The sequence below is a fragment of the Bidens hawaiensis genome, unplaced genomic scaffold (assembly GCF_021521415.1).
Source record: "Bidens hawaiensis isolate Kalapana, Puna unplaced genomic scaffold, B.hawaiensis_p1.1 tig00017259_1, whole genome shotgun sequence".
NCBI lineage: Eukaryota > Viridiplantae > Streptophyta > Magnoliopsida > Asterales > Asteraceae > Bidens > Bidens hawaiensis.
In genome coordinates this window covers 26,870-45,540 of record NW_027492617.1, presented here as the reverse complement: position 1 = coordinate 45,540, position 18,671 = coordinate 26,870, and the positions used below count along the sequence as shown (strand labels likewise).

The 18,671-nt window shown below is 38.2% G+C and overlaps 1 protein-coding gene across 1 annotated transcript; it reads right to left on the bottom strand.

The window, feature by feature from the left end:
* Positions 1–16,211: 16,211 nt before the first annotated feature.
* On the bottom strand, positions 16,212–17,663 carry LOC143553525 (uncharacterized). The gene has a single exon (XM_077043508.1). The coding sequence runs from the start codon at positions 17,582–17,584 to the stop codon at positions 16,301–16,303; it is 1,284 nt and encodes a 427-aa protein (XP_076899623.1). The 5' UTR covers positions 17,585–17,663; the 3' UTR covers positions 16,212–16,300.
* Between the last annotated feature and the right edge of the window lie 1,008 nt (positions 17,664–18,671).

Below are 18,671 nucleotides of genomic sequence, written 5' to 3'. Positions count from 1 at the left end.
TTGCGTCGAGGAAGCTGGCAAAACCCCAACGTTGAAACACAGTCATTGATAAAACCCAAGCGTTACGACGATGAGACGACACGAATATGGTCAGTATCGGTTGCGTTCATTACGTATAGACACCACTGGTAAAACTTAAGCGTTAAAACCCAAAAACATAATTCGTCAATTAACATTTAAAAACATTAACGTAAACGTATAAGAAAACAAAATATTTAAGACGTTGATTATTTGGTTGGCAAGCCCGAGCGGTGGTAAAACCCATGCATTGTGGTCCCGAGCATTGACGTGGTAACTTGACACGAATTCGGTCAGTTTTGATTACGTATGTTACAGTACTGAGACTAAAAAATTTTTTAAATTGAGGTGGATAAACGACCAATTGGCGGGGAGGGGAGGTCGGTCATGGCCTTTAAATAAGGCGGGGAGGGGAGGTCGGTCATGGCCTTTAAATATATGTATATATATATACTGAACTTAAAAATAACAAAATTCATCGAAAGGTTGAATTTATATACAGTAATTAGTTTTTTACTCGGCGCGTTGCGCCGGATATATTGCCTAACGCGCGAGGTAGGTTGAATTGTTTATGTACTCCTTGAGTTACAGTTATGAATTATTATTAGTTCAGTTGATTAACATATAAAACATTAAATATAAAAAACAACATTTGTTCGGTCGGTAAACCCAAGTGATGTACATCAAATTATACATCTTTTCGGTATCAAATAATCTCTAAAAACTGCAATTTTTATTAAATAACAAAGCACAAAGGCTACTTATCATAATAAAATGTAATTTCAGGTGAAACCAAGCCCCAAACGAAGAAACAAGCGAAAAGACGAAGAAAAAAGAAGAAAACACAAGAAAAACAAGAAACACGCCCCCATGCCTCAAGAAACACGCCCCCGGGCTTCTGAACACCAGAAAAGACAAAAATCTACAAGAAAAGACAAAAAAAGTGGGAACAAAAGCACGGGGCTGTGCCTCTCAACTACGGGGCCGTGGTCGTCTACAAGAAAAGACAAAATGAATTTGACATATGTCATAAAAATGCACGGGGGCGTGCCTACGTAAGCAAGGGGCCGTGTTTCACACTCCAGAGTGCCTATAAATAGTGGTTCATGTTGCACTCATTTGGTGTGTCTTGAAGAGAGTTCTATCCGGTTTTACTTATAAAAACACACACTAACACTCACATTGAAGATCTAGTGAAGAGTTGAAGGCTTGGAGGTCATTATCGTTAATCATCATCATCAACTATCATCATCATCATTAAAAAGGAAGATTCATCCACATTTGGTTAGATTGTTCTAGTTTAATCATGTGTTTGTTATTATCATCCATCATAATGTTCATAAACATGCTCATTATGAGCTAAACTCCATTAACCATCTAAAATATATGAAGAAACTTTGTTTTACATGATGATTACTTAAAACATGTGGTGTAGTCTAGTAAAGTACATTGTTATATTACAATTATCTTTTGATGAGAAATGTTTCACTATCTTAAATTACTAATTCAAAGTTGGTGATTGTCAATTATATTGGCAATCATTCATGATCGATTCGTGTTCTTGAAAGATAGAAATACTTTGATACATTATCGAAACATGGATCCTTAATTGTAGTTAGAAATGATGAGATATAAGTTATGATGTATTTCTCTAAGTCTTGGTAATCCGAAAATGACTTTGCTTAAGATATCATGCTAGTTAAAGAAATCATATGTTAACGGAATGTGTAATTATAACCTACATAAATCAACCAAGGGGAGGTTGTGGGACTAAACTACAACCACCCGAAGTTGTTAGAATTAGTATTTGGAAAATCGAAGTCAATCCTAATCTTTCTACTTTACGAAATTGCTTGCCAACTTAAATTGACATTCTTGAGGTAGCATGACATTAGGAAAGGATGGACTTTAAAATTCGCATGTTACCTCCTTTGTGCCAAAGATGCTCACTTAAGGCTTAAGGAGCCATCTATCATATATTGCTACGGCAAGTTTACTAGATGTTTGAACATTAATTATCAATGCTAAAATGGAGTGGATTCTTGATCTTAGATGGTAACCTTCACGTAATTGAACTGCTCGTTTAGAATCTCTCGTCTTGGTCACCTATATATTATATATAAGTATTTATATTTTATAAAAAGTTCAAAAATTAACCCCAAAATGATTAAGCCTCCGATTAAAGTAAAACAACGATTTATTATTAGAACATTTGTGTCCACGGATCGATACTTGGTTCTTATCAATACTACTCTACATATACGATAGGTACACTTGCCTATTTTGTGTGTGTTTAGTCTTTGTAGAAATCACTTTTATAAATTTAAAACACGATCTTGTGCAAAAGCAAATCATCCCATCTATCATATTTTACAAACTATATGCGCAACCCATCAAGTTTTTGGCGCCGTTGCCGGGGACACGGTATGTTTTTAAGAACGATCCAAGTTTTAATTTAATCATTGTTTATAATTGTACAAATTTTTAACTTTTATTTTTTTTTTTACTAACTATTAAACTATATAATTTTACGGCTAGCCTAATTTTAACTTTTACCTTACCTTTACTTTAGCTTAATTAATTTAGACCTTAGTTTAGTATAAAATAACTTAGCTTAACTCGTAGTTTAACTTCTACTAACCTTTAGTCTAACTTTAACTAACTTTTACTTTAGTTTTCACTTTGATTTAGTCCAATGTATGTCCTACTTTTGAGCCAGAGCTTGTTTTTCCAATTTCTGAACCGGAACGACTCTTTCGTCGACGAGCATGTAAGCGGACTGTAGGAACCGCCGAAGCAAACAAAGACGAATCAGTAGACGTCACCACATCAGGGGAAAATCAAACAGAAGAAATGATGGCGGCGTAGAACAATGAGCCAAACATGAGCCAATATGACAAGCCAACTCTCGAAGGCTACGGCAATGGAGTGGCACCACCCGAAATCACCAAAAATTTCGAAATCAAATTAAGAACCATTCATATGGTAGAAAATTCAGTTCAATTTCATGGTCTCCTCGACGAAGACCCTCTCTCTCACATATCTCGATTCCTACGAATCTGCGAAACCTTTAAAATACAAAACTGTTCAGACGATCAAATCAAACTCAAACTCTTTCTTTTCTCTCTAAGGGGTTAAGCCCTAGAATAGATAGAATCTATTTCCTCTGGTTCCATTATCACTTGGGACCAGATGGTTGAACAGTTTCTCCTCAAATATTTTCCGCCTGACAAAACTGCCAAATACTGATCCAGCATTACCGGATTCCGGACCGATGATGATGAGTCTTTACATGCAGCATGGGAGAGATACAAAAGTCTTCTGAGAAGATGCCCACATCATGGACTGAGCGTATGGTTACAAGTACAAACTTTCTTTGACACACAATCCAGTCAAAACAAACAGGCCATCGATCAAATTGCTGGTGGAGACCTGGGATCCAAATCACCTAACAAAGCATTTGAAGTCCTGGAGAAAGCCGCAAAGAAGAGTTTCGCTTACAACCCACCAAGATCTACACCAACCCATAAAGGAATACGCTACGTTGATTCCAACACTCTTGTCACAGCACAACCTGAATCCCTTTCTAAAAAATTGAACAACTTCAAGTCGAGCTATAAATAACCAGACTCACCTGTGACACTTGTGGAGGAAATCATAAAGCAAGTGACTGTAAGCAATTCATTATGGTCATGGAAGAAGTCGATTTCATCACCCGACAGAACAACGCTTTCAGCAATAACTACAATCCAGGATGGAGAAACCACCTGAATTTCAGTTGGAAGGACGGAGGTAACACTCAACCCTTACCCGAATTCGAGAAAAGGTGATGAATCAATCCTTCCAGCCTAAACCTCAATTCCAAGATCAAAGTTCTAGTAGCCTTCAAAACCCAAGCTACTCAAAGATCGAAGAGATGCTAATCCAACTCATGACCAAAACAAATGACGCAGAAAAGAAGGCCGACTCAAGAGCTGTTGATATCAGCGGAGTATTATTAAAACATGAAGCCGACCTCAAAAGTCAACAAGCATCATTACAGAATCTAGAAACTCAAATCGGATAAATTGCCTGACAATTATTCGAAAGACCACCCGGCACTCTTCCAAGCAACACAATCACCAACCCGAATGCAACAGGTAACGCAGTTACACTCATAAGCGGTACAACCACTGTTGCCTCACCAACTTCAGGACCAGTTATGGAAAAGGAGTCTCCTGATGAAACGCAGGAAAGACCAACCCCAACAGACACCGTACAACCCAAGGAGCCAGTCCGAACTTATGTTCCACCTATTCCATACCCAGGAAGGCTGAAGCAGGAACGATTGGAAGCTCAGTACGGGAAGTTTTTAGAACTCTTTAAACAACTCCATATCAACATCCCTTTTGTCGAAGCCATCGCTCAAAGTTGTCAATTATAATAATAACTAGTATTTTTATTAGTGCGTTGCGCCGGGATAGGTCGGTAAAACTCAGGGGTGGTAAACTCAAGCGTTGTCGGCCCTAAGCGTTGATATGGTAAGTCGACACAAATTAAGTCGGTTTCGGTTACGTGCGTTATTGTACCAAAGCTAAAAAAATTATAAAATTGAGGTGGACCAATGGGGTGGTGTCGGCCGGTATTACTCGAGTGTTGGTAAAACCCGATCGTTGTCAATCCCGGGATAGGCGTTGAGTCTACGCAAATTTAGTTGTTTTCCGACACGTTCGTTACGGTACCATAATTAAAATATAAAAAAACAAAATCGACATTCGGTTGGTTTTCGTTATGTTTGTTACGATGGCGGTGGATCAGTAAAACCCAGGCACTGTAAAAATAGGAGCTTTGTCTGTCCCAGCCATGCAACGGTGTGTCTGTAAAACCCAAGTGTTGTAGGTACCGGGTTTCGCGGCAGTGAGCCAGAAAAACCATAACATTTTCATTCATGGACGTTGCGACGGAAAGTCGACACAAATTCGGTTGATTTCGTTTACATTCTTTACGGTTTTGGAACTAAAACAAAAAAATGTTGGTTAAACCCGAGTGTTTGTAAAACCCGAGCGTTGTTGATACCATGCGTTGTGACGGTGAGTTGGTAAAACCCAAACATTTTTGGTCACGGGCATTACGACAATGAATCGACATAAATAACCATTTAATTATTATAATGAAAAATAATTATTTAGCAAATCTTACATTGACAAATTGACCAATAATACTCTTGGCCGCCAAAATTTTCATTTGTATTATATAATAATTAGGTAAAACACCCAGCGTGTTGCGCCGGGCAGATAATGTAGTCAATAAAAAAACAAATTTGTCAACGCCCAGATATAACAAACTAAACAAAATTGCGTGTTGCAGTAGCGAACCGGCATAAATTCGATCGGTAATGGGTTACAACATCGAAACTAAACCAAAAGAATAAATTCACTAACAAATCCTGCAGCGAACCATAAAAGGATGTCCGTGCATTTCGGCTATGAGCCGACACAAATTCGATTGGTATCAACGATACATAAACTAAATTGTATTGTATACATCAAATATCACATCTTTTTAGCACAATCTTAAAAATGTAAAAAACAAATAAAAAAACAAACTAACTAACTAATTAGGGTGCACTTATAGATGCAAGCAACAACCAATATTACCATATAATTTGTCGCTAAAAATATATGCATTATAAATAACAAAAAAGGATTGACAAAAAACTTAGAGAAATGTTGCTAACAAGATTTGAACTTGGGTGTCAAAACTCCCTTCAAACTTAACTAATACAACAAACACTACTAGATCATTACATAATATTGGTTTGTCATTCAAACAAATTACCTAAAAGCTCAAAATAGCTAGTTATTTATTATTGTTATTCAAGCTAGTGGTGTTTGTTGTATTAGTTAAGTTTGAAGGGAGTTTTGACACCCATGTTCAAGTCTTGTTAGCACCGCTTCTCTAAGTTTTTTTGTCAATCCTTTTTTATTATTTATAATGCATATTTTTTTAACGACAAAAGTAAAATTGCACTAATTTTGACGTTATTTTACTAATCTCGTGAAAATAATGTAAAAAGTGGTGGAAGGTTAATCAGGTATCATGTGGTGGTGTTGATAGCTGAAAGACAAGGGTACATGCACCAATCAGCCGGTGTCCCGATGATTGAGTCTTTGTGCCTTATGTCCAAGGCTTGATGCAAAACTACTATCGAGTTGAGGGTCTCACCGGAAGCAGCCTCTCTATCCCTATGGGGTAGAGGTAAGGCTGCCTACATTTTACCCTCCTCAGACTCTACCATAGCTTTGCTATTGGTGAGATATACTGAGTACGATGATGATGATGATTTTTTTAACAACAATAACAATAACGATAACGATAACAGTTATAATAATGAACTTATAAATAAATTAGTAATTCAAAAAATGAAAAACAGGCTAGCAGTCTAGGAATCTTTTGTAGTTCCATGCCTGAACTGGCCAGTCCGGTACGAGCCTAAATTGGTCCTGCCACCCAAATTAATTCGCTCATTCACTAATTTCACCTTTCATGTTGTTAGCACATTTTTTTTACCGTTCCCGTGAATTCTTAATGGCATCTATAAAACTCCATGAAATTGTTTGTAATTGCTCATTATTAACAATGAAACCCCTTTTATATAGGGGAAAGAATAATACAATTCATATGGAAACTAGATAAATAATAATAATATAATATTTCTAGAATAATCTTAAATGTAATCATATATATCCTCTAATATTCCCCCTTAGTTTGAGCGTGAGTGGAACGAACATTCAAACTATCTCGAAACTCTTGAAACAACTGACGTGGTAACCCTTTGGTAAAAATATCTGCATATTGCGAAGAAGACGGAACATGGAGAACCCGCACATGACCGAGGCGAACTTTTTCTCGAACGAAGTGAATGTCAATCTCTACATGCTTCGTTCACTGATGTTGAACGGGATTATGGGATAAGTAAACGGCAAATATATTGTCACAATACACAATAGTAGCACGATTAAGTGGGACATGAAGCTCAAGCAGGAGATTACGTAGCCATGTTGTTTCGGCAACAGCATTTGCTACACCACGATACTCTGCTTCAGCACTAGAATGAGAGATCGTCGGTTGCCGTTTAGATGACCAAGATAGTAAATTATCCCCGAAAAATACGCAATAACCAGATGTGGATCGGCGAGAGTCGGTACATCCTCCCCAATCGGCATCAGAGTATGCCGTGAGTGATGTGATGGACGAAGGAACAATCCGTAGACCATGATCAATAGTGCTACTTAGATAGCGAATGATGCGTTTCATAAACCCATAGTGAGAATCCCGAGGTGCATGCATAAAAAGACACACCTGTTGAACGGCATAAGTGATGTCGGGTCGCGTAAACGTTAGATACTGTAAGCTCCCGCTAAAGTGCCATCAAGAAGAAGATCACCATCCGTGGCACTTAGCTTAGTCGTTATATCTACAGGAGTTGCACAAGGTTTCAATTACTCATACCGGCTCGTTCAATAATATCACGTGTGTAAGAAGCTTGAGACAAAAATAAGCCTCGATCATCCCGTGTGGCTGTGATCCCGAGAAAATGATGTAAACGTCCAAGATCGGTCATAGCAAACTCTCTTGAAAGAGAGTTGATGACACTTTTGAGTAAGTCATCATCGGAAGCCGTTAAGATTATGTCATCTACGTAAAGAAGCAAATACGCCTGATGGTGTCCATTATTATATATAAATAGTGACTGATCACACGTACTACGACTGAACCCATGTGTAGTAATAAAATTAGAGAACCGATTATACCATGCCCGTGGCGCCTGCTTTAACCCGTATAATGATTTCTTTAATCGACACACATAATTGGGATAGTTATGATCAACGAATCACGGTGGTTGGTGCATAAATACTGTTTCTTGTAAATCCCCATGTAAGAACGCATTTTTGACATCCAGTTGATTGATAGGCCATGACCGTGAGATGGCAAGACTCAAGACTGTGCGTATGGTTGCCGGTTTGACAACCAGACTAAAAGTGTCATCGCAGTCTATGCCAACTGTCTGCGATTTTCCGTTAACCACCAGGCGAGCTTTATACCTCTCAAGAGTCCCATCCGAGTTTAATTTATGTCTAAATAACCATAAACATCGTATTACCGGATGGTCAGCCGGTGGTGGAACAAGATCCCATGTTTCATTCACCTGTAAAGCCTTAAATTCATCAATCATAGCAGCACGCCAATTAGGATCCGACCGGGCTAACTGATAGGTTTTTGGTAAGGGAGAGATGGGTAGAGAAGTGGTAACGTGTAGGTTGAGACGTGAGACGGGTTTAGTGATGACAGATCGAGCCCGAGTGTTAACAGATTGAGCAGTTGGGTGAGTAGAAGGAGATGGGGATGGCGGTATGTTTATTTTTATCTGTTGGTTATCAAAATTTAGTTGGGTGGGTTGGTGAGGTAGGGTTGATGATGGTGATGTGTGTGTATTGGATGGGGATGGAGTTGGAGCATGTTGTGGGATTGGATCGGGTTCGGAAGAAACGGGTGTTTGGTGATCGAGTGTAGTGGTGCCGGAAGTAGGGTGGGGTGGGAAATTGATTTGGTGCAAAGTGGTAAGTAGAGATGGGTCGTCAAGGAAGCGGTAGGTGGCAGGTTTGAGTGGTTGGGATTAAGGAAAGGAATGTTCGTCGAAGACGACATGTCTAGAAATTATTGTTTTCCCAGTGGTAGGGTCGAAGCACTGATATCCACGGTGGTCAGCGGGTACCCGAGAAAAATACACTTAACGGATCGTGGATGGAATTTATGTGGGTTTGTGGATGTAAGATTCGGGTAACATGCACAACCGAAGACCCGAAGATGATCATAAGTAGGATGGCGAAGATATAGGGCAAAGTGGGGGGTGGAATTGTTAAGGCGTTTAGTAGGTAGGATATTATAAAGATAAACGGCTGTGTGAAGGGCTTCGACCCAAAAAATTGGTGGTAGGTTGGCATGGTTAAGTAAGGTTCGAACGATGTCGTTTAGTCGGCGAATCATACGTTCAGCACGACCATTTTGTTGAGAGGTTTGGGGGCACGAAAAACGAAACGCGAGACCGTGAATGTGGGCAAATTGTTTGAATTCATTGTTGTCAAATTCTCCGCCAAGATCACACTGAAAGGTTTTTATTTTAATATTAAATTGAGTGTGAATAAACCGGTGGAATTTAGTAAAATTAGTAAATGTTTCTGATTTGAACTTTAACGGATAAATCCAAATGAAGTGAGAAAAATTGTCAATTAACACCATGTAATATTTATAACCCGCCTTGCTTGTGATTGGGGATGTCCACAAATCACAATGCACAATGTCAAACGGAGCAAATGTAATGGAATTTGATTCATAAAACGGCAAACGCTTATTTTTTGATATTTAACAAGAATGACATAAAGGTAAATTTAATTGTTTGTTACATGAAATTGATAAACTAGAACGTAGTAAAGGTAAGATATGATCGCCCGGGTGACCGAGACGATTGTGCCACTGGTTGTCGGTGGTGTTGACAAAGACGGACGGGAATACCGGTCCAGTAAAAGGATAGAGCTCCCCTGTGCTATTGTGGCGGGAAAGTGTGGCCCCAGTCTTGAAATCCTTCACAGTAAAACCGAAAGGGTCAAATTCCGTAGATGTTCAGTTGTCAATATTAAATTTACGAACGGAAGGAAGATTTTTTTTAATAATTGACGGTGTGTAAAGGATATTGTTAAGTTTGTAGGTTTGGTTTTGGGTCGTGTAAAGAGAATTGACGGATCCAATAATTGAAACATGGTTGCCATTACCAACGAAAATAGACTTTACATTTGAATTAGACAAGTGGGAAGATATTTTACCTGGATCCGGTGTGAGGTGGGATGAGGCCCCGAGTCCATGTACCATGCTCGATCCATTGCATTAAAATTGTTGGATCCCATTGCATTCAGATTTACGCGACCCATGGCATTAGCAAGTTCTGTGGCGTTCGAATTAGTAAAACCTGCAAAATCAGAACTGGTACCTTGGTTGGAACCGTGAGGAGGAGCACTAGGCTGATTGGATGGGCTTGCGCCATTATTATGATTATTATGAACTGTGCTAACATGTTTCTGAGTGTGAGGCCCAAAGGATGAATAAGGGTGGCTTCCAAAGTTGGATTGATGTCCAGCCCATGAGCTAGTTGGTTGTCCCCAGGCTTGTTGAGCTTGTGTAGTAAACGGACGGGTAGGATAAGAGCTGGGAGGTGGTGTCCAATTGCTATTATTATTATTATTATTATTATTATTATTATTATTATTATTATTATGGTTCCAATTAGTTTGAGTGTTATTTTGCCATCCATTATGGTTGGAATTTCCTGAATTGGATTGTTCATAACCACCATAGCCACGACCACGACCCCTTTGATTTCTACCTCGTCCTCGATACGAACCACAGCCTCGTCCTCCTCGACCAGTGCGTTGATTGTTGAATCCTTGGGAATTCCAAGGTTGTTGTGAACGGTCTCCGGGTGCTAAGAAAGCCGATTGCTGGTTTTGTTGTGCCGCCTTTCGTTTTTGTTCAAGATCGATCTGTGTTAAAGCTTCATCCCATGTGGGTGTGGATTGGTTGATAATGGCTGCAACAACCTCATATTCACGAGGCAAACCACGAACTAGCTGTAAAACAAGCCGTTCTTCACTAACCGGGTGATCAACGTCACCGAGACGGTCGGCAATATCTTTAAGTTTTTGACAATAATCCTCCATGGATGTGCACGCAGTGAGGAGAAGATTAGAAAATTGTTGCTCGAGAGCGGCTGCGCGTGCACGTTTATTACTTAAAAAAATACTTTCTAACTTGTTCCATGCGTCTCGAGCTGTGGTGTTGTTTGCCAGGATTCGGACCAACAACGTGTCCGACACCGTACTATAAATCCATTGCAAGACTAGGGAATCTAGTTCAGACCATTCGCCGAAGTCGTCTGATGTCTCGCCTTCCGGTGGAGCTTCTTCAATATGGTGCAAGACTTTGTACGCCTTGGCATGTAGCTTAAAACAGTTTCGTCCATGACGAATACTAGATCGTGTTTCCGTCAAGTGTTCTTATCTTTGTCTGAATGTTCGTTACAGAGTATGCTGGATGTAACGCTTTGCTGTTATGTGAACCCGAAGATTCGGCATCGGTTTTTGGCTTATCTCCCATAGTTTGATCGAAACCAACAAGGATGGAAGAAAGAAAGAAAGAAAGAAAAAATAAAAAAATAAAGAAACGAAGAACACGATCAAAGGTTTTTAGGATGGCTTTGATACCATGAAATTGTTTGTAATTGCGTGCTCATTATTAACAATGAAACCCCTTTATATAGGGGAAAGAATCACAAACCTAATACAATTCATATGGAAACTAGATAAATAATAATAATATAATATTTCTAAAATAATCTTAAATGTAATCATATATATCCTCTAATACTCCAATCTCCAGTATCCTATTTTGTTATCTACTTTCTTCACACGCACACACACATTTGCTTTTAGCGATGAGTATATAAACTCATCTATAAAATGCAATTAATCTTCTCAACTCTTTAACAATAATTGGCATGATTTTTTTTCCTTTTTTCCAAATGACAATTTTCGTTAAAAATACAAACCTAACAAGAAACTAAAGCCAAAAAAAGAAAAAAAAACAAACAAAACATCAAAAGGAGAAATTATACATTTATACCAATCTTTGAAATTTAACGTCTTAAATGAGAATCTATCATTTATCCAAAGATGCGTCAAAGATTTAATGTATTCGATCATCGTAGCGTCCGAAATAGCATTAGCTTCAAAGTGAGCTTCACTACACATCTTTCAAATACATCAACAAGTTGTCATATTAACCCCTTGCAAAACCTCTTCTTTTTAAAAAGATGGGCAGTTTTGTGCAGGCAGGTAAATCACACACCGAAAAAACGAAAAACGGAGGTATTTTGCACCACGGGCTCAAGAAGTGCCATATGCGATTGGCAAATTGACAAGATGATAGCAGATGTGGAGCATTTTCAACAGATTCATCACAGAATTGGCGGTTGATAGGGTCGAGATGGATGCTTCTTTGAGCAAGGCCTTCCCAAGTCGATATATGATCCATCTCTGTTTTCCAAACAAAAACAAGTTCACTTTTAGAGTTTCATTAAAATTAAATAAATTTGTAATTTGAGTTATTTATTACATGTTTGATTTAGGGAGTTCGTTGGAATTAATATATGAATTTATAAGACTACATGTTTAGTTGAAAAATAAAGAATAAAAATTGGAATTGTAACGAATTACTTGAAGTACTTTCACATAAAGAAGTTTTAACACTTATCCAGCATAATAAACGAATATAACCAAATGTATGTCTTTATGATTGGTGGTATGTGACACAGGTAAACATTTTATATGCATCCGATATTGGACTAACATAGTATATCTTTGAATGATAATACCTATAAGCAATTGTTGTGGTACACAAACCCAAAATAAACACATAAACTTGGGCTTGCTAGCATTTGACTGTTTTTGCTAAGGGCATATTAGGCTGCCTTCAAACCTTCCGCGATACTTTCATACCACCGCTTGCTGATGACAGTCGTTGGCCACCAGCTTTCCCTCACGGTCCTTTTCATATCACCGCTTGCTAACGACAGTCGTTGGCCACCGGTTTTCCCTCTTAGTCCTCCACACCATTGCATCGAGTCGCTTCTGCTCCTCCCTTTGTTGTTATGGCCATTCAATCATATGTGATTATTTTGCGTTCTATTTTAACTATTCCTTGTTTAGTCTTGTTTAATTTTAATTATTTCAACTTTAATGATTTTTTTGTATAATTTTGTGTTTTCTTTTGTTAATTTATTCTAATGTGGGAGTCCCATGAGACAACGACCCATTACCCGATGATGAACTTGTAGAACCTGGCCCTCTAGATCCGATTACGTTAGATGAGGACTGAGGAGTTCGCATGGGAATAAAAGTTTAGCATGGATTTTGAATAAGATCTATTTGAAGTTTGAAATTCAAGTATTTTCTTTATGTTTATCTTTCTTTAAGCGTTAATTTGTTAGTTTAGTGGGTAATGATGGATGATTATATTAAAGATCGAAACCCCTTACCGGCTTTTGAAGCTTTTGATTTAATCTTCAAGTTATCTAGCCATTTTATTGATTCCGTTGGTTTGGAATCATATTCATTCAACAACGTTTATATGATCATGTTAATTGTTACTTTAATTCACTACATGTTATTTTATTGATTACAGTCGACATTTATCACTTAAAAAGAGTTTTTACTAAAATAAAGTTATAAACACTTAAGATTGTCATATAATGAGCTGATGGTGGAGTGTTAATAGAGAGACTTGGTGTTCAATGTGACCTTGGTTGAATTCATGCCCCCGTCATATAGTTTTGGAGGCACCTGATGATGATGGAAGACTAGGCGAGTAGACGGCGTTCACTAGTTGGATCTCGAACTGAACGAGCTTTATCTCACCACACTGTCGTGCCTTTGGTCGAACGTTAGGTGAGGGTTTTCCCCAGATTGAAAGACGGGTGTATTCTGATATGATGAATTTAGTCGGTAGCTTATTTAATGGATTCGTTAACCGTTAAAAAAAACACAAATTCATTGTCAAATAATATTCATGATAACAAATAAATTAACAAGTATCGTCACCACCCTCTCACGGTCCTCATTTTCAACAAACCGTCACCACCCTACGGCAATTGCTAGTACCGCCGTCACTACATTCTAACTTATTAGATAAATTATAACAAGTTTTCAAACAAAGCATAATTTTTAACAACCAAAGCACGAATGCCATTTCTTTTATCATTTTCAATTCTTTCACCCTTTTATCGAGTTTCATGACGTTCCTTAAAATTTTAAATACTTTGATATATTCCAAATAATATATACTCGGTTTCTTTAAAAACTAAATTACTTAAAACACATTTCAATTTTTTTTAAAGAATTCCTTGAGCCAACTTACCTTGGTTATTTCCGTTTGTAGAAGATTTGTTTATTGTTTAGATTGAAGGATGATCACTTGGTTGTTGATAAAACACAACTTTACCGAACACTTTCATTAGGCTAAGGGTAATGGGGCTTGGTTGAGCCCCATGTGAGCCAAGCAAAATCTGACACGTAGGCGATGACGGCCATGGATCAAGCCCCTCAACCAAGCCCCAGAGGGTGTAGTGGTCCAGGTGATCAGGGGCTTGATTGATTTTTTTATTTATTTTAAATATTACATAATTAAATAGAAAAATCATATTCCAAACCTTCATAATATCAAAACCAAATCAAAGTCACCTTCATTCCCACCACCAACCTCACCTTCATAATATCACAATCACAATCCTCTTTCTATTTACAACAAAGGCCACAACCACCATCTTCATCTCCGATGTACGGACCGTCCTCAATCTAATTTACAACAACAGGCAACAACCATCATCTTCATCTCCGATGTCGGCACTCACTCCGTCGTTCCTCCCCCCTCCCGAAATAACCTCGCCTCCTCTTCCTGTAACCCCTATACTATTTTATTATTATTATTATTATTATTATTATTATTAAAAACCAAAACCTCTCAACGGCTAGTTAGCCCCGCGACCATAGCCACACCGGCCGGCCCCGCCCTTGCTCACCGGAGGGGTGTAGCAGTGTTCGCGAGCCACGTAGGCGGCCGCGCCCACCGATCACCCCCACTGCCCTCAGTCTTAGGTTTGGCCAACCGTTCACATAGTTCAAAAAAGTTACCTTTATTGTTTACTATAATCATGACCTTACTCTTACATGTTTCTAACAATTCTCTACTCAAATATAGTTGTTCTTCACTTTAAGTTGGTTGCGTAACAAATATGCAACTAGGGGTGTTCATCGGATCGGATAACGGATTATTCGGGTTATTCGGTACGGATTATTCGGATTTGAGAATTTTTGGACCCTATCCGAAATCCGATCCGATCCGAATTAGGAATATTCGTATCCGATCCGAATCTATCCGAATTCAATTCGGATCGGATTCGGATAATATCCAAAAAATCCGAAATTATCCGAATAATCCGAAATAAGCCTAAAAAATTTTCCTATATTTTTGTTCATAACATTTAATAGTTTAGAATTACAATAAACATACAAACCGGAAAATACGAATTACTCTTAACACAAATTTAAAGTTTAAAACTTTAAATAATAGTCTAATTAATATACCAAACCGGAAAATATCACTAAAAACATGTTTTATGTTCGGATTAAACGGATATCCGAATAATCCGAACAATCCGAATTTTTAGAATTTCATATCCGAATCCGATCCGAATTAGTTATTTGGATATTCGGATTTATCCGATCCGAATATCCGAATAAGAATTCGGATCGGTTTATTTGGGTTTCGATTTCGGTTCGGATTTCGGTTCGGATTTCGGTTTTATTCGGATTTCTTGAACACCCCTATATGTAACTATGCAAGTACATGTAATATCCAACCTCTCATACTAACCGTATTATTTGCTTGCCCATTAGAAGTTTATGAATAGTTTTTGTGGCCTGAGTGTGGGATGATAATGGGTCGAGTTCAGGCCGAGTATTGGTAATCTCAGTCTCATACTTGCTTATAAAACTGTGTCTCATACCCGGTCTATTACCCGTTGTGCATGTGTTTGTTTCGTAATTACTCATCGCGTATCAGGTATACTCCTGTTAATCTGTTATAAAAAATAGTCGTTGAGATTTTCTAGTACATTTTTTTTACCATTGTAATTCTTTTATAGCTTTTATAATACAAATTAAAATATGATACACTATACATTTAAGCGTTACATTAATAATATGATTATAATTTTTATATAATTATATAACTTTCACAAACATATAAGATATAAAGAATAACAACTACATATTTCAATTTTTTTTTATTTATTTTTTAATTTTATAATAATATGAACATACTAAATGACACATTAATAGACAAGGGTTATGAGAGAAATAAAATCAAAATTAGAATTTTTTTGGTATATATTTTTGGGAAACAGGTATGTGGTTTCAGGTTATCGGATCGTGTATCATCTAATCTCATATTTGAACCATACCAACAAAAAAATTTAAATCTTAATCCCATACCTGTAAATTCCCATAGACATTAGACATTATTTCCTATTAACTATAACTTTTTTACTAGGAAAATATAAACAAAATTCAAATTATATACCACACACACATACAAAAAAGAAAAAAAACAAACACAACCCGTGACCCAACATATCTCACGGAATCACGGGAGCGAAAGCCTTACACTCCACCAGACTCCTCTGCACCCCTCCTCCACAGAAGTAAAAACTCGCCGGACACTCATACAAACAATTATTCCCTAACTGGATCGTAACATCCGACCCGGACTTCAACTGCAAAAACGGACCCGGTATCAACCCAAACAAGTAATTCCCACCCAACAGCAGCCTCTCAAACGGAGCCACGTCACCCACACCGTCCGCCACCGCCTTCAACGCGTACTGCGTCGGAATCACGCCGGAAAACTTATTATTCTTCAACGATAACGCCGATAGACCCGGCATCCAACCCATGAACTCGGGTAAAAACCCATGGATATCATTGTTACTCAAATCAACAGCTATTAGTACACTATTCCGACCCCAGTTCGCCGGAACTTGAACCCATTGGAACTGGTTGTACGCTAGGGTTAGCTGCTGTAACGACGGGTGTGTAAAAAGCTCCGGCGGGAGGGTTCCGGTGAGATTGTTGTAGCTCAGGTCGAATACTTGGAGATAAACGGAATTGTTTACTAGATTCGCCGGAATATTCCCTTGCAGTGAGTTGTTTCTCATTGCGAGTTCGATTAAACTGGCCGGAAAAGTCGCCGGAAGGTAGCCGGAGATGACGTTGTTGCTGACGTCAAGGAAGTAAAGGCTACTGAGTTGACTCAGTTCTGGGAACTGGCCACTGAGTCGGTTGTTTTGGAGCTCGAGCCGTTTTAAATTTTTTAAACCGTTGAGAGTTTCCGGAACCGGACCGGTTAAGTTATTATTGTCGAGAAGCAGCTCTTCGAGTGAACCGGGTAGTGACTCAGCCGGGTCATGGATTGACCCGGTGAGCGAGTTGGATGACAGACTGAGTCGTTGCAAACGAGTTAATTTTGTAAATGAACCGGGAATCGAACCGGTGAAGTAGTTGTTAGTGAGGTCTAGTGTTTGAAGGTAAGGCAAGTTCCATGAAGAGGAAGTGATTGAACCGGAGTAGCCAGCCCGGTCCAGGGTTAATTCAGTAATTCTGCTGACACCGGATAAAACGACGTCGCATCGGATACCGCACGTGAATTTTTCACCGGATAGAGAATCACATGGGTCGACGGTGAAGTCCCATGAGGATAAACACGAGCCAGGACTCACTGAGCTGGAGTTAACGCCGTTAATGAACTGTTTAAGAGCTTGTATGTCTTCCCAGTGTGTGATGGAGTGAACATGGAGCCAGAGGTTGGTGAAAACAATGATGACGTGGAATAAGTTTAAGTTTAAAGAAGAAAGATGAGCCATGAGAAGAAGAAGAAGAAGAAGAAGAAGAAGAAGGTGATAGATTTGAGTGAGTGAGTGGGGTGGTTTATGATTTGAGCAGATGGTGTCAGATACTAAATTGTCTTTCTTTATTTTTGCTTTTATAGTTTTGATGTCTTTGAGGTGAATCACGGGGACGCGGACACACCTTTTGTAATTTCATTGGTTTCTTTAATTTATGTCTAGGTTTATGACACGAAAATCTTAACTCTATAAACATCATTTTAATTAGTTAGACTTAGCTTCACCTACTTGCAACTGTAGCAAGTGGACCGTCCCAACGGATATTTTACGTTTCTGTTCTATTGTTTGCTTATTTATTTAGTATCATAATTTAAACATGCAAAACCATACATAGTTGTATCTTTATAGTACTTTTGGTTCATGACTTCATGTGTATAAGATTGACATGTGTTAAATTCATATCTCGCACTTATAATAAAAGTTTCTTACATTACATTATTTTGAGTTATTTCTATATATATATTTTCTACTAAAACAATAAGTTATGCAACTAGTTGTCTATAAGAAATGCATTTTAACATAGATAAAATTTCGAAATTTGAAAAATAGCTAGAAGAAAAAGAGAAATTCCTTTTAAATATGAGATATATAGATCGAAGACATGCATTTTAGCATAGATCTAAAGGTCCCGAACGGAGGTCCGCTGATATCCCATATGTTGTTTGCGGATAATTCGTTGATCATTGGCGAGTGGGACGATGTTAATGCTAGAAGTCTTTTTCGAATTCTTAGATGTTTTCATCTTTGTTCAGGGTTAAAAATCATCTTGAATAAATCTAAGCTTTATGGTTGTGGGGTGGATGGTAACGAAGTGGGTAGAATGGCTGGTATCCTAGGCTGCTCCCCGGACTTGATTCCTTTTACTTACCTTGGTTTAAAAGTGGGCGCTAATATGAATAGAGTTAACAGTTGGTCGCCGGTTATTGAGGTTTTCGATTCAAGACTCTCGAAATGGAAAGCGTCCTCTCTTTCGATTGGGGGTAGGGTCGTCATAATAAAGTCGGTTCTAGAAAGCTTGCCTATATACTATCTGTCTATTTTTAAA